Source organism: Callospermophilus lateralis, chromosome 7, assembly GCF_048772815.1.
Source record: "Callospermophilus lateralis isolate mCalLat2 chromosome 7, mCalLat2.hap1, whole genome shotgun sequence".
Taxonomy (NCBI): domain Eukaryota; kingdom Metazoa; phylum Chordata; class Mammalia; order Rodentia; family Sciuridae; genus Callospermophilus; species Callospermophilus lateralis.
This window is the reverse complement of record NC_135311.1, coordinates 141667896-141695148: the sequence shown is the minus strand read 5'-3', so window position 1 is coordinate 141695148 and position 27253 is coordinate 141667896. Positions and strand designations below refer to the sequence as shown.

General features: G+C 54.1%; 3 protein-coding genes across 5 annotated transcripts in view; 1 reads left to right on the top strand and 2 right to left on the bottom strand.

The window, feature by feature from the left end:
- Cep104 (centrosomal protein 104) overlaps positions 1–184 on the bottom strand; it is a 31355-nt gene extending 31171 nt beyond the window's left edge. Inside the window, exon 1 of the mRNA XM_076861444.2 lies at positions 148–184. The gene's annotated coding sequence lies outside the window, so the exon portion shown is untranslated. The remainder of the gene's footprint in view (positions 1–147) is intronic.
- Positions 89–16183, top strand: Dffb (DNA fragmentation factor subunit beta). 3 transcript variants are annotated; one of them, XM_077109987.1, is made up of 8 exons: positions 89–274; positions 916–1046; positions 3349–3354; positions 4898–5133; positions 6258–6337; positions 8672–8842; positions 10410–10510; positions 14638–16183. In XM_077109987.1, the coding sequence occupies exons 1-8, from the start codon at positions 152–154 to the stop codon at positions 14870–14872; spliced, it is 1083 nt and encodes a 360-aa protein (XP_076966102.1). In that variant the 5' UTR covers positions 89–151; the 3' UTR covers positions 14873–16183. The 3 variants fall into 3 exon arrangements, with proteins under 3 accessions (XP_076966102.1, XP_076717562.1, XP_076717563.1); XM_076861447.2 differs by lacking the exon at positions 3349–3354 and having other exon boundaries at positions 916–1042; positions 4945–5133; XM_076861448.2 differs by lacking the exons at positions 3349–3354; positions 14638–16183 and adding an exon at positions 14292–14625 and having other exon boundaries at positions 916–1042; positions 4945–5133.
- Positions 16184–17920: 1737 nt separating this feature from the next.
- Positions 17921–22877, bottom strand: C7H1orf174 (chromosome 7 C1orf174 homolog). Its single transcript, XM_076863424.2, has 4 exons — positions 22782–22877; positions 20178–20291; positions 18916–19398; positions 17921–18511 (listed from the first exon to the last, which is right to left on the bottom strand). Exons 1-4 carry the CDS (start codon positions 22794–22796, stop codon positions 18404–18406), a joined length of 720 nt encoding a protein of 239 aa, XP_076719539.2. The 5' UTR covers positions 22797–22877; the 3' UTR covers positions 17921–18403.
- Positions 22878–27253: the final 4376 nt, after the last annotated feature.

Here is a 27253-nt window from a genome sequence, read left to right as displayed (position 1 = left end):
GCCTCGGTTCCGGGTCGCGCCTTCGACTTCGCGCGGGGGCAGGCCTCGGTTCCGGGTCGCGCCTGCTCCTGCGCCTGCGCATGAGCGCGCGAGAATGCCGGAGCTTTTCCTCTGAGCGAGCAGTGTCTGGTTTCCCGGGATCCTTACCGGGATGTGCGCTGTGGTCAGCCAGCTCAAGACCGTCAGGCTGCGGGCCTTGCGCAGCGCACAGAAGTTCGGCGTGGCGGGCCGGAGCTGCCAGGAGCTGCTGCGCAAGGGCTGCCTGCGCTTTCAGGTCCGCAGGGACTCGCAAAGGGTGCTGGTTGCTGCGCGCTCTGTCCAGGCACGGCCAAGGGAGCGCGAGTCAGCGGCAGTGGGGCCCGGGAGGGCCGCACCTGCCGCCCGCTGCAGCTGGGGTCTTGCAGCGTGTACCTGCACGGCGCTGAATGGCCCCCGCGTCCCTCCGCCCCTTCGGCAGAGCGAAGGCCTGGGTCACTGCCGTCGGGGCATCCCAACCCTGGGGACAGGTTTTTTTTTCCCTGAATGGGTGTAGACCCTCGCTGGGAACATGCATGAGCACGTGGGCGGCGGCGGGGAGTTGCTGGAGTGTTGAGGGACCAGGTCCCGAAGACTGGCAGTGCGTGAGTCTGTGCGCACACTGGGTCACGGGCTCTGGGGATGCACTCAGACACCAGTTCCAAAAAGGCTCGCGTTTTACGTGCCCTCGAGGAGTTCGTTTTAGAATGGCGAATCCGCACTGCAAACGGCCTCCAGTTGGCATGTCTCAGGCACCTTGGCTGTGATGCCAGTTTGGGTGTGCACCCAGACGGTCCTGAACTGGGTTCCTGAACAGCTCGCGCCTTTTGTTTGGGAGGCCAGCAAACAGCAGCTCCTCTGCGCTCTAGTCTAAGCGTCCTGCTCCTCCTGCTTCCCTAGCTCCCCGTGCAGGGCTCTCGGCTGTGCCTGTACGAGGATGGCACCGAGGTGACTGAAGACTACTTTCCGGGCCTCCCCGATGACGCCGAGCTCGTGCTGCTCACCGAGGGCCAGACATGGCAGGGCTGTAAGTGCAAACACCTTGGACATGGGCGGGAAGCCGCACCGAGGCCCAGTCCAACTGAGTTTTCGGTCCTCTTGCTCGGGAGCCGGGTTGTTCAGTTGATTGTCTTTTTTTTTTTAATTTAATTTTTTACTGCTAACAGGCAGAGGCTGAGGCTGAGGCTGCAGTTTTGTGGGTAGTGAGAGCCAGGGAGAGAGCTGTGAAGGCTGGAGTCTTGCTGCTGCTTTTGGCAGGGCAGGGCAGGGCAGGGCAGGGCGGGGCCCATCTGTGTACCTGGCTGTTTTCTAGTAATGTTTGCTGAGACCTTGTCTGCAGGGCTTATGTTGAGGGCTGTCTTATTGGACACTTGCTCCAACAGGTGGTTCTTTGGGGATATCTGAATTGAAGGCCTGGGGTGTGATTCTTAACTTGGTGGACAGCAAATCTGCGCTGTTTGTGTTACAACCCAGCATGGAGAGTTTCTTACCCCTGGTGGAAGACTCCTTGGAGTGCCAATCCTCTGGAGGGTTCCTTTCTAAAGGATATAGAGATGGGTGTCCTAGGAAGGATGGGGTGTTCCCAGGGGTTTAATCCTGCCTCCTCTGCCGAATGGGAGAGAGAAGCTGAAGAGTTTGTCCACATCTCCAGGCTGCAGGGTAGGGGCTCACTGCCAGCATGAAACATAGGACACAATCACCATAATGTCACCTGGGATGGCCCTTTGTTGGGAGGCAGGAACTGGGGACCTCTGGATCTTTCCTTTTCTTCCCTGGTTCCTGGTATAGTTTGAAAAAAAATGCCACAGGCTGCTGTGCCAACCTACCTCCCAGTCTTTGTCTCCGCAAGTCTCTTGTGGTTCTCTCTTCTCTCTACTCCATCTTCCTTCCTCTACCAAGACCTTTCCTAGGAAGACTTGTAAAGAAATGTTGAACGTTAAAAACAAACAAAAAAATAAAAATACCCCACAGTGATTCTCAGGAACTTGCAAAGATAGGAAGGTTCCACGCACCTTTTACCACTTGTCCCAAAGTCACTTCTGGCATGACCATAGCACAGCATCTAACCCAGGAAGCTGACCCTGGGGCCACGTCTGTGAACTACTGCGATGACTCCTGGAACTACCTGTTCTGTCAAGGTGCAAGGTACTTCCACTTGGCATAATCCTCCTGGTGCTGCCCTTTTATGATCCTGCCTGTCCCCACCTATTGAAGTCATTGCCCCTGGTGACCACTCATATGGTCCATCTCTATAATTTGTCATTTCAAGAATACTAGGCGGATGGAATCGTGTGATGTACGGCTTTCTGGGATGGGTCTTATTTATCTAAGTGTTGAGTGTCAGTGGTCCACTCTTCCCCATTGTGTGACTTGGTTGTACCACAGTTAGCCTCACCTTTCGCCTGCTGGGGGACATAAAGCTGCTATGAGCAGTCATGCCCAGGTTTTTGTGTGGATGTGTATTTTCATTTCTCTGGGAAAGATGCTCAGGAGTGCAGCGCTAGGTCATATGGTTAGCATGTGTTTAGTTTTTAAAGATAAGAATGTTCACTCCTAGCTGGGCACAGTGGTGCACACCTGTAATTCCAGTGGCTTGGGGGACTGAGACAGGAGAATCACTAGTTCGAAGCCAGCTTCAGCAACGGTGACCCTAACTCTAAATAAAATAAAAAATAGGCTGGGGATATGGCTCAGTGGCCAAATGCCCCTGAGTTCAATTCCTGGTACCCCCAACAACACAAGAAAAATGTTCACTCTTGCCACTTTCATTTATTATTGTATTGGAGGTATCGTGCTAGGACAGTTAAGAAACAAGGCCCTCAGATTGGAAAAGAAGTACTCTCCCTGAGAGGTGCACTGTTGTGAGTAGAAGTCCTCAGGGATCCATTAAAAACACTGAGAACTGAGAATGGAGCGTAGCAAGCTGCACGATACGAGAGCAGTATACAAAGCCACTTGTATTTCTATCCACATACAGAGGGCAATCTGGAAATGAAATAAGGAAATTAATCTAGTTTATAGTAGCATCAAAAAGAATAAAATACTAGGAACAAATATAACAAGAGAAGCATAAAACTTTGGGCTGGAATTATAGCTCAGTGGTGGAGCACTTGCCCAGCACACGTGAGGCACTGGGTTTGATCCTCAGCACCTCATAAAAATAAACGTATTGTGATCATCTACAACTAAAAAAAGAAAAATAATTATTTATTAAAAAAGAAGCATGTAACTTTTACTCTGAAAACTACAAAACATTATCAAAAGAAATTTAAGGTGGGAGTCGATGGAAAAGCAGCTCATATGTGTGGATCAGACAAACCTGATATTGGTGAGGTGGCAGTACTCTCCAAACAGGTCTTCAGATTCAGCACAGTCCCCAGGGAATCCCAGGCGCTCCTTTACATAAGTTGACATGGTGATTCTGATTTGTAATTCATGTGGAATCACCAGGAACTCAGAATAACCTAAACAATCTTGAAGAAGAGCACAGGAGGACTCATGCTTCCCACAGTGGTGACCAAGACCATGGTCCTGCCAGGGGTGAATGTGTAGATGAGTAGAATGGAGAGCCCAGAAGTAAACGTGGTCACTGTTTGGACAGGGGTGCTGAGAGTAGTCAGTGGGGGAAAAATAGTCTCTTCAGCAAGAGGTGTGGACATAACTGGACAGTCACAGAATGAATGTAGTACATGCAAAAATCAACTTAAAATGGATTTATGACCTAGATGTAGGAAGTAAAAGCCCAAAACACTTAGAAGAAAACAAGAATAAAATCTTTATGACTTTGGATTTGGCAAAGGATTCTTAGATGTGATACCAAAAGCATGAGCCATAAAGGAAGAAACAAATTGGTCGTCATAAAAACTAAATAACTCTGCTTGTCTTTCTGCTCTTCTCAACAGTGTCTTTTGCAGAGCAAATTTTTATTTTGCATGAAATCCAATTTGATGGTTGCTACTTCTCTGATTCTGCCTTTGGTATTAAGTCTAAGAAACCCCATTGAACCCTGGGCCCTGAGGTCCCTTCCTGCTGTGGAGAGGTGGGTCTTGTGGGTGGGTTTTGAAAACTGAACCAGGCTTGACTCCCCACTTGGCCTCCCTGTGCTCCTCTTAAGAATCCCTGGACCCTGTGGCGATTTTCTGATAGGGCCCTTGGTGGCTGGTCTCTCTTGACCCTGAGAGCCTGTGGGAGGGCTCCCCGCCCTGGGAGTTGTGCAGACCTCTGCGCCAGGGCAGGAGGCGTGGTTGGGAGGTCTGAAGAGGGGTCTCCAGGGAAGGCCCTCAGCTTAGAAGAGAGGAGGCCAAAAGGAGAGCAGGGGTGCTCAGGGGGTGCTTCGCTGTCTGACACACGTCCCTACGGGGGCAGAGGGCGGGAGCTGGTGTGTGGTTGGCTGCTGGATACAGCTGGCTGGGAGGGGGCCTGGACCCCTTGAGTCTGAATCCCAGCAATCCCCAGGCTGAGGGATCGAGGCCCGCTGAAGTTGGGTCTGGAATGTCCCTGAAGGCACATGTTGAGGGCTTGGTCCCCAGTGCAGTGGTGTCCGTTGGTGGGGCTTTGGATTGGATCCCATCAGTGGGTTAATCCACCAGGAGCTCACCGCTGAGTGGGCTCCTGGGAGGTGGTGGAAACTGGAGGAGTGGGGCCTGGTTGAAGAGAGTGGTCCTTGGGAGTCTCTGCTCCCTGGATGCCATGAGGTGACGGCTCCACTCTGCCAGGCCCCTGTCCATGATGCTGTGCCTCACACAGGCCCCGAGTAGTGGACGGAACTGACCATGGACTGAAACCTGCAACCAGCAGCCGGAAGAAACCTTTCCTCCCTTAAATTGTTTTCTCAGGTATTTTGTCACAGAGACGGAGAGCTGCAGCCTCTCCTCTGATCAAGGCTTCCCTGGACTGAATGCATTTCTGTTTGTTCCCTGCTGGTGGCAGATGTGAGTGACATCAGTCGCTTCCTCAGCATGTTTCACGAGGCACAGGCTGGGGTCATTGAAGCTGCACGGCAGCTGCTTTCTGGCGAGAGGGCCCCCCTGAGGCAGAAGCTGCTGGCCGACCTCCTGCACACCGTCAGCCAGAACATCTCGGCTGAGACCCGAGCCCAGGACCCGCCCTGGTTTGAAGGTGTGTGGGCTGGGGAAGGGCCCAGGAGAAACTGGGGTCTGTCAGGTCCTAGTGTCCACAACCAAGAGCTGGTGTGGCCTTTCAGGGAGGCGGGACGGGATGTGCTCTTCCAGTGCCTGGGAACGTGGGGAAGGCACCAGCAAGGGCTCGTGGAGAGTCAGGTAGCATCCAGGCAGCCTCCAGCTGCCCTTTTTGAACTTATTACTCTTAAAATGTTGAGGTGAAAACGAGTGCAGCACGCAGCTTACTGTCTGGGCCGTTGTTAAGTAGGCTTGACTCCCAGTGTCCGGGGGAGCCTTTGGTTTCAGGACCCCCATGGGACCAAACCCTCGGGATGTGCAGGTCTGTTGCCTGCAGCTGCTCGCATCCCTGCAGTCATCCGCCGTGCCTGGCCGCATGCACAGCTGTTGGGTGGGCCAGGGAGTGGCAGAACAACAGGCCTGTGGTCTGTGCAGGTGTAATTTTTAAACGCCTAAGACTTGTGGTTGGCTGAAGTGCAGATGTGGAAGAGAATGGCATCACAGTCCAGTGGCACTGAGTACCCACTGTCATGCTGCTGTCACTGCCGTATGGCCTGGGGACTCTTGCATCTTGTACCTTTTGAGCACTGATCCCAGCCTGATGCCCTTCATCCTACTTTCCATCCGAGTGTGATGACTCTGGGTGCCTCCCGTAAGTGGGACCATGCAGGGTGTGTCTGTGTGACAACTTACCTAGTGAAGCACGCGCCCTCGGGTTTGTCCTCGTGCCTGTGTCAGGACTGTCTTTAAGGCTGGGCAGCGTTCCGTTGTGGATGGGTGCATGTGGTTTATCTTCTGCTAATGCACACTAGGGTCACTCCTGCCTTCTGGACTGGCCTTGGAAGCCAATTGGAGGTAGCCTGAGGAGTTGGCACCCATGTTGGAAAAGGAGGGCAGTTTGGGCAGCCAGGCAGAAGCCCTTAGTGGTGTTTGAGATGCCTCAAAACCAAAGACCAAATGAAGCCCTGCATGCCGCCACCCTCGGTTCTCTAGATGAAGCTGGCTGACCGTGAGGTCTGCCCTGCATGACAGGCAAGCCCAGCCGGGCACAGCCAAGAGGCCCTGGTAGCCCTGGACTCCGGGGACTCTTCTTCATCCTTACAGGCTTGGAGTCCCGATTCAGGAACAAGTCGGGCTACCTACGATACAGCTGCGAGAGCCGGATCCGGAGTTACCTGAGAGAGGTAAGTGCTTCTTTGTTCAGGCCAGCTGTGCCCAGGGCTCTGGGCCCGGGTGTGGGTAGATGGTGGGAGGCCACTTTTCTGCTGGTACAGCTCTCCTGTGCCCCACCTCTGAGGCCACTATTGGGTGCCCCAGTGTGCTAGAACCTGGGATGGAGGTCTGTGGCTGGGGTTGCTGAGGCCCGGCAGAGCCACTTACTCCCCCTCTGTTTTGTGTGGACTTCTTCCTGCTGGTAAAGAGCAGAACTAGCCCCTGAGTGTTTCCATGTGGCAGCAAGTTCCATTCTGACTTGAACTCTCCCAGACAGATGCCCTTTCTCTCTGTGCCTCGCCCTGCTCGGGCAGCAGCCTCTTGCCAACACTCTGGGGCACAGTGTGGTCATCTGAGCTTGGAGAAGAACTGCAGGGCCAAGTGGCCACATGGGGCTCTGATGCTGGCTCCTCCCTGGGAGAGGCTTGGCCCAGTGGCATAGGAAGGAGTGTGGACACTCCTGGGCAGCTGTCTGCCTTCAGGAAGGCAGGCCTTGGGTCTGCGGTCCTGGCATGGTCCCTCCGCTGCTCCTCAGCAGATCAGACCTGTGTGACAGGTGGAGTGCAGAGTGGAAGGGGATGCTCCGTGGAGCCTAGTGGGCCAGGTGTCTGCCCCAGGAGCGTGGGCCTGAGCTCTCCAACGCACTGGGCTCTGTCTCCATTCAGGTGTCTCCATTCAGGTCCTTCTGGGTGGGACAGCAAGGTCTTGGCTCTGGCAGCTTTGTCTGCTTTTGGTCCCTGCAGGCCCGCTCACTGGCACGAGTTGAGCCAGCTGTAGAGCAGGGGGTGGGTGTTGTCTTTTCATGGTGTGCCGTCCCTGTGCCCCTACCTTGACTGGGCCCTCCACGCTTGTGGGACTGGATGCAGCTGCATGTGCCTCCCGGTGGTCCTGCTGCCACCAAGACGCCCTCATGTAAACACTGCCTGGCTGTGCCCTGTGGGTGACCCTGCTGTCACTGAGGACGCCCTCTTGCGGGCATGCCTGACTGTGCCCCGTGGGTGACCCTGCTGCCACTGAGGATGCCCTCCTGTGGGCATGCCTGGCTGTGCCCCGTGGGTGACCCTGCTGTCACTGAGGACGCCCTCTTGCGGGCATGCCTGACTGTGCCCCGTGGGGTGACCCTGCTGTCACTGAGGACGCCCTCCTGATTGCACTGCCTGGCTGTGCCCCGTGGGTGACCCTGCTGCCACTGAGGACGCCCTCCTGGTTGCACTGCCTGGCTGTGCCCCGTGGGTGACCCTGCTGTCACTGAGGATGCCCTCCTGTGGGCATGCTGGCTGTGCCCCGTGGGTAACCCTGCTGTCACTGAGGACGCCCTCTTGCGGGCATGCCTGACTGTGCCCCGTGGGTGACCCTGCTGCCACTGAGGATGCCCTCCTGTGGGCATGCTGGCTGTGCCCTGTGGGGTGTCTCCAGGATACTGTGTGTGGTGCTGCCCCTGTGCTGCCATCCTGTCTGCCCACCTGTTGCTCCTGCCAGGAAGGGGCGAGCACCTGTAGGCCTCCTTATGCAGACGATGCCTAAGCATGGGTTTCTTCCATGGTGACCAGGAAGTGCCAGGGCAAGTGCTAGGGCGAGCGGGCAGACTGAGAGGGTGCTCAGAGCTGAGTCCATCTCGTGCCACAGTGACTAGGTTGGTAGGTCTAGCCGAGGCCTGAGGGGTCAGCGGCCTGAGCCACAGGTATGGGTCACCGCCTCCTCTGTCACTTGGCCCTCCTCCTGTGGCCCTGCCCTCTTTTCTGAAGGTGGAGCCAGCTCCACACCCCTTTCTTCTTTCCTGTCTGCATGGTTTCCTCCCTGCACTGGCTGATGGAGGGTTGTGTGCTGACCCAGAACTGCGCCACATGGGCAGGCTCCCTGTACCCTTGGTCTGCCTTACTTGCTGACGTGCTGCCATCTCCTGTCTCTGCACCTCCCAAGGTCTTGGTGGCTGGCTGTCCCCGTGTTCCCGAGGAACTCAGTTCACTGGAATGGCAGGGCTGGTCCTGGTGCTTTCCCTCTTCAGGAGAGACCCAGCCTTAACCATGACTCCTGTTGGCCTGTCCCCAGGGAGGTGGCTGCTATCACTGTGTGATCTTAGTTCTTATCCAGCCTGGTGACCAGCATGACCATTACCTCCAGTTCATGGGCTCAGCAATTTCATAGCATGGGACAGCTGGGCAGTGGGCAGACCTCTGACCACAGGACTGGGTTTGGGCAGGGTCTAGTCCATGTGGCCAGAAGGGCAGGTCTCTGAGGACCTTGAGGCTTGTAGGTTGGGAGCCTGACAGAGGCTTTGGGACCAGCGAGGCCCTGGACTCTTGCAGGTGAGCTCCTGTTCCCGAGTGCTGGGCGCAGAAGCTCGTGAGGAGTACTTACGGATCCTTGGTGCCATGTGCCAGAGGCTCAGGTCTGCGCAATACAATGGCAGCTACTTTGACCGAGGAGCTGAGGCCAGCAGCCGTCTCTGCACACGGGAAGGCTGGTTCTCCTGCCAGGTGAGCCGTGTCCTTCCTCCTAGGTCAGCCCTGGTGGCCTGAGCACAGCTCTCCTTGAGTGAGGCAGGAAGAGTTGAACCCTTGGCTTGCCTGGCACAGCCTGTGGGAAGGGGTGGCCCTTGCATTCAGACCTGGGAGGGCAGGCCTGTGAATAGCACTGAAGGCATGTTCTCGACCCAGGACTCAGTTCGAGACCCTCTGGCCTGGACAGGGGGCAGCTGCAGGAGCGAGAAGCTCTGGCCTTGGCTTGTGCTGATGTTCATGTGCCCGGAGCCTTGCCATTAGCTTTCTGGGTGGCAGAGTCCCTGTGTGTCAGGATTTGTGGGGGGACTCGTTGAGCTTCACTCCCTGGTGGGGGCATCAGCTATGAAGAGTGCTCTGGGCTGCACAGGCACACCCCCGGTTCTGGCCGGGCCACCTCCTGACGTCCAGAGGAGCGTCATTTCACATGGGTCTGGAGGCTGGAGCAGTGATGCAGTGAGGGTGAGCCTGGCCGTCTGCATGTGCTTCCTGCGTGCTGCTGTCCTGGGCTCCCTTCTGGGACATGAGGCGTGGTCCAGTGTTGAGTGGTAATGGCTCCAGGGCGTGGCATTTCTCTGGGCCCTGCTGCAGCATGGGGGGCACCTGCAGGGGGGCCTCCTGCCATGGCAAACTGCAAGTGCTTGTACAGTGAGTCCCCACACTGGGGCCTTCCTGCTGGGTGTTTCTGACAGCAGAGCTGGGTGGCCAGGGTGGCCTCTGACCACTGGGAAGGCCCTTGATTTCCTGTTGGACCATTCCTCATGGCGATAGGTGGTGATGGTGGAACTGTCCTCCTTCCCAGCTGGCCAGGCACACAGACTCCCAGGGGCTCACTGCACCATTTGCTGAGAGCTCACTCTGTGCCAGGTGCTCTGCAATGAGCTGGGGACAGAGGTGTCTCCTGCCTCTCTCTTGTCCTCGAGGAGGTCCCAGAGTCGTGGGAGGTGGACAGTTGGGAGGGTGCCAGGCAGAGGTGGCTGTGTGCTGGGAGGCTTCGAGGGTGCAGAGGGCGGCAGGTGCGGCCATGGTGCTCAGCAAGAGTCCCACAAACATCCGAGGTGCACAACTGTTGGCCCTGGGAAGGTGGCAGTCTCCACCGCGGCTTATTCACCCAGGCGGCTCAGCTTCTGTTGGTCGCAGGGAAAGTCCAAGAAGCCTTGCAGAGCATCATGCAGTGTGGTCCTGCTCACCCTTCCCCAGCCATGGCCCTGGCCGTCAGCACCTTCCCCACTTTTCAGGAGGGTAGGGGCAGCTGTGTGTGGTCACAGTGCCCTGGGACAGCTAGAGAAGACTGGTCTACTCACCACGGAGACATGTAGGCACATGATAAGACACGTCTCTAGAAGCCCTGACAAAAACTAACTTGTCCCCTTTGCAAACTCAGCAGATAGCGTCAGGGGCAGTGAGGGGGAAAGGAGATGGCCCCAAAGGCAGAATTCCTGCCCTGCTCCTGACAGCAGATGCTTCTCTGCCCAGTAGGCTCACCCCAGGGGCTGGAGACCAGTGCAGGGGCTTCATCCTCATCTCCCCTGTTCTGTCGACACAGGGCCCCTTTGACCTGGACAGCTGTGCGTCAAAGCACTCCATCAACCCCTACAGCAACAGGGAGAGCCGGGTCCTCTTCAGCACCTGGAACCTGGATCACATGTGAGTCTGCGGCAGGGGGACCTTTGGGAGTGCCTGTTGCTGAGACTCAGGTTTGCAGACAAGAAGAGCAGCTTACAGGGGTCCGGGCCCTGCCAAGGAACCTGGGCTCACTGTTGTTGGCTGCTTGGTGTGTGCTCACTATGCTGCATGGGTCTGGTCCAGGGAAGCAGCCCCGTGTGTGCACGTGGATGGGCTGCTGGACAGACATGTTCTGCCTGCTGTCACAATGCGTGCCTGACATTGAGCCCTCTGCTCTCTGTTCCCACATGTGGATGGGCCTTGTCTGCCCTTAGCGCCTGACTCCCTGTGGCCTGGTACTGGGCTCTCAGAGGCTGGTGCCACGTGTTGGAACTGGAGCTGTGGCCATGGCCTGTGGGGAAGTTGGGGCTAGCAGGGCCGTTTCCATAGCTTCTTGTTTGCAGAGCTCTTCACAAGTTCTGCGTCTCTGGTGGCTGTCAGTGTCACAGATGCCTTCCACCTGGCTGGCCTTCAGCTCTCTGCTCTCTGACCACAGCAGACGTAGGTGCTGGGTGTGCTCTGGGAGGAAGTCGTCCTGCCCACTCGTCATGAGGTCTCGCCGAGTTCTCTGTTGGTTTGTTTGCTGGGCTCTTTCTGACACTGAGTGTCCACGTGTGGCCCTTCGGATTGTCTTGTCTGCTCTGGAACTCTTCATGCCAGCCTAGAACAAATAGAGATGGTAGTGGCGGAAGGCCTGGCCTGAGCCGGTGATGGTGTTTGTGGAGTTCCCATGTCAGTTTCGTTCTCTTTCATAAGATATACATGCTTTCAGTTGTGTGCACTGGTTTTTAACTAAAAGTGTCGATTTTACCAGTGGTCATTAAGAAGATGAAGGAACGCTGGTCTGTCCGTCCTCCCCAGCCATAGCCACAGCCTTCCCCTGATGTGGGGCTCAAGACTGTGCACTTGCTTAAATGTGGAAGAGCTAAAAAGCAAGCCACCTGTGAAATAAAAGGGCACCGTCCTCCCACTCACATGTTGTGGCGCAGAAGGCCAGTGGCAGGTCGGAGAGGAATCCAGACTTTTCAGAGGTCTGCTGTCTGGCAGTGCAGGGGAGCCCTTCCTTTCTGGCAGCTGCGGGGGTCCGGCCAGGGCCTGGCTCCCTCAGCACTCTGTGTCCTTGGTGTTAAGGCCACACGTTTCTTCTTGCCTGGCTTACTTAACAGCAGCCCTTGAGATCCTTTTGTGGTTCTAGAGGCTGATTTTCATCACCACGCTCTCGATGCAGGGTAATTGACAGCCCTTGGTTTCCAGAGATGTCTTTGTGGTTGTTTCAAGCCTTGGCGTGTTCCTCACGGTTCTGCGTCACAGCCTGTTTGCTGTGACTGGCCGAGACTCCTCACGGAGATGCTCTTTGCTGCTCCACATTCGCCAGCTCTCCCAGGCAGGGTGGCACTTGTGTACCTTCCCAGGTGCCCTGAGGTTGGCACTTGTCTCGTTAGCCAGGTTAATTGCCTTTTGTTTCATCCAGCCTGAGACTTGTGTTGCCCCATGGCGGAACTCTCTGCTGGAACACAATCTCTGTGGGGTCACCTGTTCCCAGTGTCCAGCACAGTGTCTGTCGATAGTGGCTGTTTGGTCAATATTTGTGCAATATTTTATTGCATGAGTAAATGGACCTGAGTTTATTGGAGCTACCCTGTTCTGAGTTTCCTGCCCACAGTACCTTCTCTGCACTTCTTTCGGGTCTGTACTGTGCTTTCCGTTGTTGCCTGAGTGGTCCTTCCTCTCTGCCTGTCACCGCCCTTCAGTGCTTGGAACGTGGGTGCTCAGCTGTGTTCTGTTGTGGCATCCCTAAGTATCTTAACACCCAAAGTCTGCATCTTCCTCCTCACTCTGGCACGCTGTTCTCCTTTTGGTGGTTGTCCCCCTGACTTTAGTCCTGCTTGTGTGGTTTTCTGGCCGGTGTCCTTTACATAACCAACACACCACCCGTGTCTGCTCGCCAGCACTCTGCGTCTTATCTGGCCGTGCTGCTGATGGCCGGGGGCCCTGGTGCATCTTTATGGAGGTGGGAGGAGCAGACTCTCAGCCTGCATGTGTCTGTCCAGCTCCTGCTCGAGAAACTTCCATCAAACACTGAGTGCTGGTTGACAGGCACCCGCTTCAGTACCTGAAGGGTGATCCGTTGTCTCCTGGCATCTGCCTGCTTTTCTGCCTTTTTAATGGAAGTTTTAGTTTTTCTCCTCTCTGAAAATGATATGTCTGGCGGTCAGTCGCCCCGCCCCCCAGTCTGCAGCAGTGTTCTTCACTAGTGGCCCTGCAGTTCCACACTGTCGAGCCTGTCCGTTGCAGAAGTCAGTGCTACTAGCCTGACCTCTGGGGGCGCTGGGGACTGGGGTCAACTGTAGACTGTGCTCCCAAGGCTTGGGTGCTCTCCTGGTTGGCGGTGCTCTCCTGGTTGGCCGTGCTCTCCTGGTTGGCAGTGCTCCAGGCGCATGGAGTGGCTGGAGGAGTGGTCGCCTTGTGTGCCTCCTCCCTGGCTGACGCCAAGCTAGGTAGCCTCAGCTGTGGTGACTCAGAGCCACAAGCACAGCAGCCGTCAGTGGGGCTGGGAGTCCTTTTAGAAAGTCTCGAATTGGAGGGTGGTCCAGGAAGCCCGGCACCCTGCACGGGTTTTCTGAGGTGAGGTGTCTTGGGCAGTCACCTGGCCCCTCCCTGGCCTTTGTCTTGTGGCTGTGTGGGGACAGTGCTGCCTGTCCAGGTATGGTTCCTTGATGGTGTGTGGGCTGGGTTCAGCACTCATCTCAGGTGGAGCTTTTCCTGTGCACACCCATGTGCTGGCCTGTGGGCTTCTCTCTGGAGTGTCTGTGCCCTTGTCCCCACAGACACCCAGGGTTGTCAGTGGTGCTGAAGCAATTTCACACTGCTGCTTGCCTGCTGTTCCCGAGCCGTGTTGGTTGTGTTCATCTGGACTCTGCCCATGTGACACCGGCCCGAGGGTGGATGACTGGAGATAGGTACAGATGGTACCTGCCCTTCCTGCCCCTGCCCCTCCCCTGATGCTGAATCCAGTTGTGGCCACGTACCTTAGCAACAGGAGGCAGATGTGCCTTGACAAGTGCTTGGACGTCAGATCTTGTCCTCCTGATCACCCTTGGGGATGCAGGGCCATTGGGGAGAAGGGCGGAGGGCCAGCAGGAGACCCTTTGTGTGGTGGAGGGGCAGCTGGCTGGATGGCATGGACATTGGATGCAGAAGGGCCTCCCTCTCTCTACCCAGGGCCCTGGGCACGGCGTAGGCCCCTCGAGGCCCCTCTGATGGCTACAGTGTGGTGTCGTGCGTCAAACAGTGATTTCTGTGTTCCTGGCAGCTCAGTGCCTCCTTTTTCCTGTTGCTCTCACTTATGTGATACAGTATTTTTCTCAGCTTTTCCAGGCTATGGGGTGAGGACACCTTGGTGCCAGATGACCTGTTCACTGTGGTCCCATCTCCTTACTAGATACCTGGTGTTCTCTTGAATTGGTTGCTTATAAGTGAAACAGATTTATACAGAGTAATGGCATGTTTTTTAAAAAAAACTAGACATGTAAGATTAGGACTAGAAAGAGACATACTGAATCCTTAATTCCCGTCCCCAAGGTAGGAAGCAGACATGAGATTGAGGTGGGAGTCAAAGGTGACTTTAGCGTCAGGTCATTTTTAAATTTCCTGCCTTGGGGGTCCATCTTGACCTGGATGAAACGGGACACAAGCCAAGTTGCTGGTGGCGGCTCGAGGTGATGGAGTATGATCAGCTCCTTCTCCCCTGTGTTCTTTTCAGCATTTTTGAACAGTGCCCACAAATCAAGTGTTAAAGAGTAAGACGTGCTACACTGGGTGCAGGCTCTGCTAGACAGACCTGCCCATAGGTGCCCACAACTCGGGGACGACACAGGAGTTTGAGCTGGGCTCCTGCAGTGTTGGCTGAGCCCACCGGTTTCACTGCCATGTGGTCCTTCTGGGATGTTCCTGGTGTGCCTCTAGACTCTTAAAGATCCCACGCTGGTCTTTCCTGTAAGTGGCCAGGCACTGTATGTTTTAGTGACAGTGGGCGAGTTAGGAACCGTACCACATCTGGGCCATGGCACTGCATCAGCAGAGTGACCACCTCTAACCTGGCTTTGCAGAATAGAGAAGAAGCGCACCATCGTGCCCACACTGGCTGAGGCCATCCAGGAACAGGGCGGGAGAGAGGTGGACTGGGAATACTTCTACAGCCTGCTCTTCACCTCCGAGAACCTCAAGCTGGTGCACATCGCCTGCCACAAAAAGACCACCCACAAGCTCGAGTGCGACCCCAGTAGGATCTATAGATCCCAGAAGAGGCCAAAGAGGCGGCGGCCTGCTCGAAAGTGCCAGTGACCTGGGTGCCGAGTCCTTTACCCTCCACAAGGCCCAACTGTGCCTAACAATAACAGGTGCGATTTTGTATTTTGTCCTCACTCCAGTGGTTCCTGGAAGAAAACTTCTTCAAATCTGATTTCAGTACAGTTCAGAGTCTGTTTCCTCTGCCAGAGGACATCTTTTGGGTGCTTGCTGGGCGCTTGTGTCAGGGAGTCATGCTGAGCTCTGGCCTTTGGCACTGATCTGCCAGCACTGCATGTGTTCCTGTGGCAGTCTCCACGCTCACAAGGCCCCACAGCTGAGCCTGGCTGCTCCTGTGCCTCAGATTTGTGCTGGTCTCCATTTAAATGGCAGTTCCATCTCTGGATCCTTTTAAAAGCCTCAGAGAGAGAGATGTGTTGCTTCTGGGGTAAAAGTCTGTGCTCCATGGAGAACTGCAGGGTTACTGCTGTGAATTATTTAAAACTTTCCAAATGTCTCAGTGGGGAATAGCTGAGTGGCATTATGTTGGACCTTGTAAGCTTGTTTTTTTTTAAGTAAAAAATGGTTGGATGTCATTAATTTCATGATTTGACCTAATGCATGTACATAGTGCAAAACTGTAATAGCTTTAAGTGTTTGTAAGTGTTCATGTGTAGAAATGGGAAGCTGTTGAGTGCACAGGGGGCTGGCTACGCAGAGTATGACCTATTGGGTTTTTTTTTTAAAAAATATGTATTTTTTTTTTTGTTGTAAGTGGACACAATACCTTTATTTTATTTTTATGCGGTGTTCAGGATCAAATCCAGTGCCTCACGCATGCTGGGTGAGTGCTCTACCACTGAGCCACAGCCACAGCCTGACCTGTTGGTTTTTAAAATGTGTGTAGGAAGCTGGATATAGTAGCACATACCTGTAATCCCAGCAGCTCTGGAGGCTGAGGCGGGAGGATTGCAAGTTCAAAGCCAGCCTCAGCAATTTAGTGAGGTTCTTAGTAATGTAGCAAGCACCATTTTAAAATAAAAAATAAAAAAAGGGGGAGCTAGGTCTGGGTCTCAGTGGTTAAGAGCCTCGGGCCTTAATCTCCAGTACCAAAAACAAAGTGTATTATGTGCAGATAATCTGGGAGGAAACACCAAGCTGTGCATGGCAGTGATCCTGGGCACTTAACAGGAGTGGAATGGGTAACAAAGCGCTAATTTCCTACATCATGCATTTGTAATACTTGAATTTTTTAAAATGTGTTTTATAACAATTCATAATGTACTTTGTAAAGATAAATTTCATAATATTTGGATTTTTACACTTAATGCCATTAGAAAAAGCAATAAAGGTCTCTCTAAACCGTCAGGAGTCTGCTCATTGGGAGTGACGAGAATAAGGCTGAATTGGGAGGCTGGAGGCCATTAGTGGCCGACCCTAATCCTCCATCTGCAGAGACCCAGCAGTCTCAGAGCATAGCTGTGGTGGAACTGAAGTCCCAGCTCAGGGTGGTGTCTACTTGGCCTGTCAAGGGCACGAGGCAGAGGGAGAGTTGGGCTGGTAGCCAGGATGCCCGACACAGAAACTTCCTGGAACTCAGAGGGTCCTACCTGTGCAGCAGGCTGTAAGCCTCTCTAGTCCAGAGAGGGCTGCTCCAGGTACCAGTGGGGACTTGCCCTTTGTGTTGGCTCACACCTTCAGGAAGCGCCCCTTCCTTCTCCCCTGGGCACACTGAGCACTGTGCCCCCCACGTCTTGTGTTTAGAGATGGTTTCTAAGAAGTCCTTTTGTAATAATGTGGCCTCCTGTTGTTTTGGGGCCAGGCCTGCAAGGCAGATGCTCGTGGTCAGCCTGTGCAGAGGGTGTATGGTGCTCAAGGTGATCTTACTACACGCTAGCAAGTTCTGAAGTTTATTCTCTCTAGTGCTTAGTGTTCACATGTGCTGTGGGTTGATTCCCTGGTGTTTCTGCAGGTGGCCCTGCATCTGGAAGAACAATGGCAGGACCTCTGCCCTGGGTCCATTTGCTCTAGAGGCCCTGCCCACCACCTGGGGCCGCTTACTGTACATGTGATACCTGTGCTATGGCAACTCTGCTTCCCTTTGATAGTGACCTTCAGGGACTTAGGTTTGCCATCTCTGCCACCTCAATCCTAGATGTCATATGAGGCTTCTGGGACTGGCTCAAGTTGCATGACCAGTTAGGAAGGGCCCTACACAGGTCAGGTGTGGCAGAACCGATGGTGCTCCCACCTAGGCAGTGCAGATTACAGACTGCACTTATGCAGCAATCTAAAGATGTAAATTATTTCCCCTGGCTATCAGAAAATGACTACAAAAAAGTTTTGAATTATATTCAGTCAATGGATGAATGGCAGAATCTTCCAGAGCAGGTGACGGTCACAGATAATGGGGATCACAACAGAAGCAGAGAATGGTGCAGGGAAACTACTTGCAGGGAGGGCAGTGGAAGGAGCCTCACAGGGCTTGTCACCTGCTAAGTGGTCTGCTGTGTTGTTACTTCCTGTTACCTCATAGGATGGCTGGGCAGCTTGGCTACACCCAGCCAAGTCTGGGCAGGAGCCCAGACATGGAGCCATTCCTTACAGAGTCCTGTACGTTCTCAAGGGCCGAGCACTTTTCCCGTTGGTACAGCCAGCGGCCAGGCTTCCTCCTCCTAGGTGTTCTGCTGAGACCTGGCACACAGCTGAAAGGAAGAGGCTGGGAAAGCCCCCATGTGCTGCACCCCTTTGTCCACTGGGGAAGACACGTCACCAGGTGCTCCTTGATACAGGTGGGGGCTGGGGAACATCCCCAGGTAGGGCTCAGGTATGTGGGCCCAGGGTGCCACCTGAGAACACATGCAGCCGAATGGTACACCTCACTGGATGGTGCCTCCACCACGCAGGGAGGCAGTCTGACCCTCTTGTGGCAAAGGTGAGTGAGCTGTCAACAAGGACAATAGGGCAGGGGAGGGGCTGGGTCACCTCTCAAAGCCTGTCCCAGCGGCCTTACCTCTCCTGCAGGTTAATGGGCCTACAAGATTCATTTCTTCCCTTGGCTCTCAAATTTTTGAGGAAGGAGTAGTTTTAGGTACAGTACTTGAAAAATTTTCAAAATATATTTTTATTTCTTTCCCATGTGTATTTTGTAAAATTTCAAGGTCAACAACACTAGCTCTACACTGCAATGAGGACAATCCTGCAAGCACTGGCACTGAATTGATCAGGAGTGATCAGATTCTGATATTGGAAAAAAACAAAAACTTGCATATCATAAAACTAAGGAGCTCAAGGGAAGGTTTCCTTACAAAGATCATACTCACTTAACACGGAAACACAGAGCCCTCATGGCTAACCCACGCCAGCACCACAGCATACGAATGTGACAAAAGATGCCTGCACCCAAGCAGCAGCTGCAGGGCTGCACAGACACCTCCCACAGGCATCTGGTGTTCTGCACAGTTCTCTTAGGGGTGAAATCTGATTAAGACATTCTCTTGGAGATGCATTGTATATAAATTGCATAATTTGCTAAACTGTCAAACTGTTAACTATCCTGAATGTGTCGAGAAATCATTCTGTGCTTCTCTACATTTCTGCATCATCGTCATCCTCATCGTCTTTGGCTCTGAAATGCATTTTTCTGAATTCTCGTCTGCTCATTGAAGGACAAGCTGAAGAGGCTGGAGGCAGGTCCTTAGAGGGAAGAAAACACGGACTTCAGTCCCAAGTGACACAATGAGAGCATCTGCACACACAGTTCACCTTGGTTAGCTCTGGTCTGTCCGAGTGGGCCTCCCTTTTAGACATGGAAATGAGGAGGTCCAAGCACCCATCCCTCGGTAAGGAGGACTCTGGTTCAGGCAAGAGAGGGGTAGACAGATTCAGGAAACCACAGTGGTGCAGGGTGCTGGTGCACCTGGAAGGTGCCCGCCTTTCTCAATGGCAGGATTCTGAGCCTGGGAGCTGGAGGGAGTGCCCTGATTAGCTAACCCTTATTTTTTTCTCTTGCACTAAAATTATCAAAGTGTATTAACTTTGTGGCGAGGCATGCTTGCAGGCCTCAGATGCAGCAAGGGAGGGGGATGTGCCACTCTTACCTGCATGAGTTCAACATTTCCAAAAAATCGGCTCACTGGCATGGGCTGGTTGCTGTCATCATCTAGAAAGACGCTGTTGTCCATCTGAAACAATGGCTTCCGCACATCCTCTCTTTCCAGCGCCACCTGGTCCTGCCCCACAGAACAGCCATCTGACTCCTCTGCCCCTGCCCCTGCGCTGGGTTCCTGCGTAGATAGACCATCTTCAGTCTTTGCTGAGCAAGGGTTACTGGCAGCTTTGCAAGGGCTGAGGGGAGGCGCCGCAGCCTCCTGCTGTGCAGCAACACCAGCCTCACGGCCTAGGAGCAACATACTGTCTTCTGCAAACTCATTTTCACAAGGGACCTTGGGTGCCACTTTTGGCAAAGAAGCACTGTCACTTTTAGGGACTAGTTTCTGTAATTCAACCTTCAAAAGATGATTTCTGTCACACTTGAACTTCTTGGAAGTCCGCCTGTCTGCAGCCTTGTGTGATGAGGAAGTCTGCCAAGAAAGAACATAAAGGGGAAACTAGACACATCTAGCAACCACAGGCCTCGATCCCAGAGGCTCCTGTTTCTTTTCACCTGAGACAACATAACTCTCGTCACCTTGTGTCACCACTGGAGGGACAGAATACACACTAATGGCTGAGGATAAGTCTAGACCCTAACCTTGTCATTACTCCATTGCTTTCGGTTTTCCCTGGCGGGGGAGGGGGGGTGTTTCCTGAAGCATATGTTTACTTTTGTTATGAAATTACAATAAGAGGATCCAGTCTCCATTCATTCCTACTAAATGGAAGCTCTACGAGTTTTTGCATTATTCTCCCAAGCCTGGTGTGTGGGAGGTGCTCAGCAGAGGTTGCTACATGGACTTCAAGACTTTTACAAGCAGCTGAGCAAGAGACAGCACCAGCTGCCCAGTGGGCCAGGGACTCCTTGGAGACAACAGCTCAAGACTATCAGAGGGTCCTTTCCTAGCCCCCTGAGCCTTCCTCTCGTGATTTGGGGTGAAGCAGTATGACAATGCACCCTTATCACTTGGACAGGCCACCTTCAGAGTGAACAATCGTATCTTGGAGCCCAGGTCCCTGACACACATAATCATCCTGGTGGCAAACGCCAGGAAAGCACTCTGGACTGCACAGCCCAGCCTCCTGAAAGCAGAGTCAGCAGCACCAGGCTCTCCTCCCATGGGCCCTGGGATCTAAGCTACATTAGCGTCTTGGAGTGATAACTTAGTATTTAGACCTTGGTATTCTTCATGGCAACAGAGCTCACCAGACATGCTGTTTTGGCAGACGTGGAGCCAGTGACATCCTGGGCAGGGGCCAAGCTGGCTTCAGAGCAACTTCGGGCTCGTAGGCGCGCTGAAGATCGCACTCCACCTGTGAGCTAGACCAGGTGGAGGCTCAGTCAGAGGATGCTCCCAGGAAAAAACATGAGCATGCAGCTGAAGTCTCCCAACTAGAGAACCCCCCAGGCTCTTACCACCTTTATAGGAAGGCAGCTGTGCCTGGGTTTAGATACAGGATCTGCTGTGCATGATCTTGGGGGCTTGGGACAATCTGCCTCCTCACTGTGTATGTTTGTAGGACCATGTGTGTATGTTAATGGACTCAAAATCATCTCAAAGTGTCTAGAGTAAGCAGCACATTTCCTTCCTCATAAGGCTGTCAATCTTTGATGTGTCAAGTTCTTGACAAAAGGTAAATGAAAACGAAGGCAAGTTCCTGGCCTCCCCTCCCTTCCCTAAATGGCAGTCCTAACTCCAGCTTTAAGCAGGTAGCTTCTTCCACATCTTACTGTCAGCTGCTGTCTACTTCTATCTTATTCTAAAGACAAAGGAAAGGCTTCTAATAAAAAAAAGCCTTAACATTTAAAATAACCTTATTTAAGAATAATTTTAGGTTTTCAGAAAAGTAGCAAAAACAACAGAGCAACACTAAAACTTAGCATTGATTCTATACTGTGAACTTTGGATGATATTTGTATTTCCTCTGTCTTTCCATGAATACTTTTTTATTCTGTTCTAGAATCCAGTCCAGGATATTGCACTACACTTAGAAAATAAGTTTCAAAGTTCACCTTAAAAATTGAAGAGTATAAAAATGAGTAATAAAGAGTAATAAAGTGATAAACAGAAGTGAGGAATTAAGGTAGAAATTACAAGCTCAGAGGCTGTTGCCACAACGGGCCCTAGAACTGGAAATCGATGACGTGCCAGATGCAGGTGCTCTGCTCAACAGCAGATGGAAAAACAGAAAAGGAACAAGCCAGCGTAGGGTAGCAAGTCTCCGCATCCACCCTCCACCCCTGCCATGGACTCTGCCCAGCTGGAGACAGAGCATTTGAAAAAGTGTTGGGGCAGCAACCTGAGGAAGGAGGGGGCGCCCCTGCTACAGGCAGTACAAGCAAGGGGCTCCTGGCCAGGGTCAGGGGCTGTTGCAGATTGCTGGGGCCAGGCTTATGTCACCTCACAGCACAGGACTTGGTGGGAAGAGCCCTGCAGCAGCAGTTCTGTCACTGAATGTGACACTGCCAAGAGCTGCTGTGCACCTCTCTCAGGGACAAAACTACCACTCAGCCCAGACAAGTCCATGTTCCCACACTGTCTGTGAATAAAGAGGAGAGAGATAACAGTGTCACATCACAAGAGACTGGGGAGGGAGGGGAAGTGTGTGTGTGTGTGTGTGTGTGTGAGTTCCCAAGTGGAAACTCTAGAGTTTAAAACTACAGGGAAGGGCTCTCAACAGTAGCCATGAACTGAAGATTGGTACATCATGTAAATCAAATGGAAAAGGGAAGGAGCCTCAGAAACACTGAGTGCATCACGTACACCAACATGTGTAATGGAACAACAGAAAGAAAGGAAAGGAGAAAAGTTCCCAATCTACACATCCAGGAATGTCAACAAACCAAACTTCAAGTGGTGTAAATGCCAAGGTATGTGGGGTAAATCCAGACACATCAGTGTCAGTCCTGAAAGTCCTGGATAAGGACAAACTCTGGAACCAGCAGGAGACCAATGCCCATGGAAGCCACGGGAGAGCATCAAACACCTTCAAGGTACCTGAAGAAGACTGCCCACCAAGAACCCTAACCCAGCCAAGCTGCCCTTTGAGATGAAGGCAGGGCACAGACCTCCAGCCACAAAGCTGAGATTCGTTGCCAGCAGCTTCACGTTACAAGAAATAAAGAAAGTTCTTCAGGTTGGAGCCAGTGACCACAGACAGCAATTTAAATCCAAAGAAAATTGGGCCAGTGGGGCCCACTGGCCACGCCTGTCATCCAGTTACTCAGGAGGCTGAGGCAAGAGGATCACAAGTTCGTGGGCAGCCTCAGCAAATCAGCAAGACCCTGCCTCAAAATAAAAAAAGGCTGGGGATGTGGCTCCGAGGTAGATCACCCCCGGGTTCAACGCCCAGGGCCACAAAGGACCGCAGCGGGCCGGTCCAGTGGTCCCGTCCTTGGAAGTTTTCCATGCACATCCCCTCCTTCCCTCTCTCGGCTGCTGGGGAGAGCGGTGTGCACCGTGACGCGGCCACCGCAGGACCCGGCGCTCTACTCGCGTCCAGTTCCCGACCCGACACAGGAGGCGGCGGAGCGGGCCGCCGCGGGCTAGGGAACCACCTCGGGCGGAGAAGACGAGACGGCGCGGACGCCCCAGCCCCGCGACTCGCAGGAGCCGCACCCGCAGCGCTCGGTGGCCGAGCAGCCCTCCGGCGCTCAGCCGCGGGCCGGCCGGTCACGTGCCGAACTCCCGCCCCGGGCGGCGGCAGGCGGCCCGGGACTCGGGGCACCGCAGGAGGCCGGAGCCCCCGCCCCCGGGGGGGCGAGGCCAGGCGGAGGCCGCCCCTCGCCCCCCCGCGGCCCGCCCCTCACCTTCCTGCTCCTCATGAGTGTGAGCGGCGCCGGGGCTCCCGCGCCCCGCCAGCCGCTCCTCCACAGAGCGCCAACCCCGCGCCCCTCGACCTGCGTCTGTACGGCGTCTGACGTCTCCAGGGAGCTGGCCAATCGCGGCTCGGCGTCCGCGGCACGTGACCTAACAACTTGGGTCTTTACGTAGGCGGGCGGGGCGCAGCTCCGAGGATTCGGACCTGGAGGCGGGAGGCGGGAGCCGGAAGTCGAGCGTACTTCGAGGCCATGTTTGAGACTGGCACTTCCTCGGCGCGTCTGTGGCCGCCATGTTTGAAGCGGGTGGTGGCTGCATCTCCAGGCGCCCCGGCCGGGCCACGGCGGAGCGCGTGCGTGGCTGCTGCCCTTCCGGGTCCCACCTGCGGCAGGTCCTGGGGTGGCTCGCATCCAGTCCACGCTGCACTTCCAAGAAATTTTCCTCTAATGATATGTTATTTCTCTTTTTAAAAGAGGCGGCCTCGTCAGAATCATTAAGGCCTCCGGTTAGACTGCAGCGGTTGGGAGTGAGCTGCCCCAGGGCCCCCCGCATCTTCTGTAGCGGAGGTGCGGTGCACACGCGGGTCCGAAGGCACCAATGCTCCCTGCTCTTTTCAGTGCATTAAAGACGCGAGTCCGTGAGGACCCTGCGGGCTCCTTTCCTCCTAAGGGACGCTTTCTTAGGTGTGCAGTGAGTCCCGGGGGTCAGCTGGGCTGGATTTCCCTTTGGGCGGAGCGTGGACACTCACATGCTTGGCTGCACCTGGGCTCCAGCCCCGTCCTTCTCGCCATACTTTCCCCCACCAGGTGCATGGAAGGGAAATGACAGGTGTGTGACCGGCAGGAAATCCATTTGAAGAGAAATTAATGTGATTGCTGCCAGGTCTTAAAAACCAGCGGGGTGCTCTGTCACACACCGAACCTGTCCGCCTACTGGTCGCTTCCATAGTTTGATTCAGGGATCTTTCTGGAGTCCTTCAGAAGCTCACAAGCCAGGGAGGGGGTGACGGCCACAGCCAGTTTCCATCCTACTGTTGGCAGGTGGAGTCAGGGCACCTTGTGATCTTGTGATGGGTGTTCTGGCCTTTCTGAGCCACCGAGGTTGACACCCTTAGGACTCTTGGTCCTTCTTCACAGGTTTCCGGTGTTGGTCCCTCATTCCTGCCCAGGGATGGGAACAGTTTCCAGCAGCTCTGCTGTTGGTCCCCACCCCAGGGTTGTCCTTGTACTTCATTCTCTCTGGCCACATCCAATCAGCTGCTGGACCCTGTTAACTCTAGACTGCAGAGCCTCACGGCTGGCCCTCACTGCTGGCCCTCGCTGCTCCTCTGGCCCCCTGCCCACAGCAGCAGGGCAGGCAGGGCTCCATGGTGGGGACTTGCTTCACTTCTTCCAGGATCAAGAACAATAGTCTTAGCATCTCTTCTGAGACCCAGTCTGGTGCCCAGCACATGGTAGACCCTGGATAGATGCCTCACTGAATGGAGGGCCCTTGAGCTTGTCTGCCTGGCCTCCTCTGGCCACAGTGCCCTGCTGTGCACACTGCTTGCTGCTCAGCTCCCCAACAGCTGCCATGGCTCTTCCATGTTTCTCTGCTCAACCCATTTTGCCTGGCTCATCAATTCTTCAGCTTAAATTTCGTGTTGTTAGGGTGGCATCACCAGATGCCCTCTTGCCCCCACATTAAATCTGTCAACTAAGGGCCTTTGACATGGTGCTGGGTTGGGTGTCTTCTTCCCATCTCCCATGGCTGCACCTTCATTCTTGCTGACTCACTCAGCATGTGCCTGCCGAGATCCCATCGTGGGCCAGACAGACCCGCACTGGGGTACAGTGGCCGCAAATGCAAACAAGCTGACTTTTTAGAGCTTTGGTTCAGTGGGGGAGAAGAGTGTTGGTGAAATGTTCACATAAAGAACTGTGGATTTTCAGTGTGATGGGAACACACACGATAGGAGGTGTCGGGCCTGCTGGGGTGGGGGACCAGATAAGGGTTCTTGGTGACCAGGGTCACCTCCTCCCTCCTTCACCTTTTGGGTCTACTAGGAGGAAACAGGTGGGGCCCTAGGCTGGCAAGCTGCCCCCTGATGACAGGTGCTGAAGTACCCAGAGGAGCCTCCCCCGCACCTTCTCAGTTGCTGGGTTGGGTTGCAGCAGATCCTGGAAGAGCACAAAGCCACTCCAAACTGAAGCCAGTCACTCCATGTGTCTCCGAGTTTCTCGTGTTTGTTTCATTTCTTTATTTCTGATTAGCTGCCCCCTGCCCTTCCAGGATGAGGGGCACCACGAGGGCATCATCTTCATAGCCGCACGGGATGCTTGTGCAGTGCCCCTGTGGGGTGGGTCTCCCACACGGACTGTAACCCCTGAAGGCACGGCCTTGCACAGTGCCTGCCCTTCTGGTGGACTCCCTGCTGACGTCTGTGGAATGGGCTGTGGTGGGGATGATGCATTAGAGACCTGGGACTGCAGATTCGAGGGAGCTGGGTACTCTCCTATACCACAGAGTTGCTGCTTAACCACCACGTGTCCACAGCTCCATATTTGCCTTCAACAAACACGTGAGGCTGATGAGAAGTTGAAGAGGATTTCCAACTGATTAGCAGTCAGGAGACCCATTAACCAAGGCCACCCGGCCAGAGCACATCTCATTACTGCAAGAGACGGTGCATCTGACCCTTTATGTCTTAAAGAACCATGTTAAAGAAAGGCAGAGGAGGAAACAAGGGAAAAAATAAAACAAAAAACTCTTAACCTGCTTTAAAATGTCCTTGATAAAGTTTCTGGTGGCCACCTTCCCCTTCCTCCTGGCTTTGCTGCGCAGTAATAGCCAGGAGTAGGGTGGCATCTACTGTTGGCAAGCCTTCGTTCCTCAGTCAGGTCCTGCCCGATGTGAGGAGGTGGAAGGAGGATGTGTGAGATGGGACCTGGTGGGCACCTGAGCCGGGTGCCAAGCAGGAGACAGTCTGTTGTCAGGTTGGTCAAGAAGAGCGTCAGGAGGCACTGAGTTGGGCTTCACGCTCTCTGCAGGCTACAGTTCCTGCAGAGATAGAAGGGAGGGTAGGGGAGCGGGGGTCCTAGACATGGGCAGTGGGAACCCCAGTGCCTTGTAGGGCTCTCACTGGGGCGAAACATTTCGGGAGTTTTGGGAGCTTACTTTGTAGACTGATCAATAGTCTGTGACATTAATATGTTTGAATACAGAGACCATTTTCTGCTTCAAATATTCCCCAACCTCCTGGGATTAGGGTGCAGCTGTGGGTTGATTATACCTGCTTCTTTTCAGCAAGACTGGGATGGGTTGTGACTGACTTGTGGACCTGTGTGACACGGTCCCAAGCTCACAGCCTGTTCCCATCTCATCTTGGTCTGTTGGCAGGAATTTGGAGCATTCCTTATTCATGTTTTCTTGTTCACTTGTCTTTTCAGTCTTGGCTTCTGTCTTTTATCTGCAATTAATCATGTGTGTTTGAAAAGTCTAATTGTGCTTCTGTTTTTATTGAGAGCAACTCAGAATCATTTTGGTGAATCTTCCAGACATAAGTAGAGAGGAAGGAAAATGCTCATAGGCCCTACACTGCACCAACATAGGCCCCAAGGAAGTACACCAGAAATCATCTGCAGACATCTTCCCGCACCCCATCACTGCACTTGGAATCCATTTGTTTAATCCTTCAAATATCTGGGGAGCTCTTGGTGTGGGCTTCTGCCTCGTGAGAAATCCTGGGGCAGCATCTAAGAGTGTGGGCCCTGGGCTGGGGGTGTGGCTCAGTAGAGTGTCTGCCTAGCACGTGCATCCAACCCCCCTGCATTCAGTCCCCCCAGCACCGAAGAAAACAAAACACAAACACACGGAGCCAGGCCCTGATGGCCTGCAATGTGGCTCTCGCTGGGGAGGAGCTTGCAATCTGCTGGGCTAGTCCAGGTGCACACCTAGAGCCAGCAGAGGCCACCCCGAGGCACAGAGCTCTGGGGCCACCGTGGCTGCAGCTTGCCCTGGTGATGCTGAGAACACCCCCGGGGTGTAAATGAAGTTGCACCGTCAGACAGGACTGTCACGTCGTGAACACCACCCAGGCACCAGGGCTGGCCTCCTGCAGCCTCACGGCTCTCTGCAGCCCTGTGACGGGATCACAGTGGCAATGCCCTTTGATAAAAGGACAGGGCCTGGAAAAGGCAAGATTTCCAATTCAATGAAAAACACCATTTTTTGAGGCATTTGGGGCCGGCAGGAAGAAGTCCATGAAGGTGGAATATCCTATTTTGAGAGCCGCCTTGCCTTCTGGGGGTGGTGGAACGTGAGGTGAGGCTCCAGCTGCAGAACAGGAGGCGGGGACCTGGCCTCTTGCACAGACCATGGCTGCCTGCCTCGCCCAGGTGCCCCTCACCCTTTGGCTGGTTGACTAAACATTAGGGACAGATTTTGCCCATAAATGTGCCCGTTGACAGGAGTGGTCCCTCTG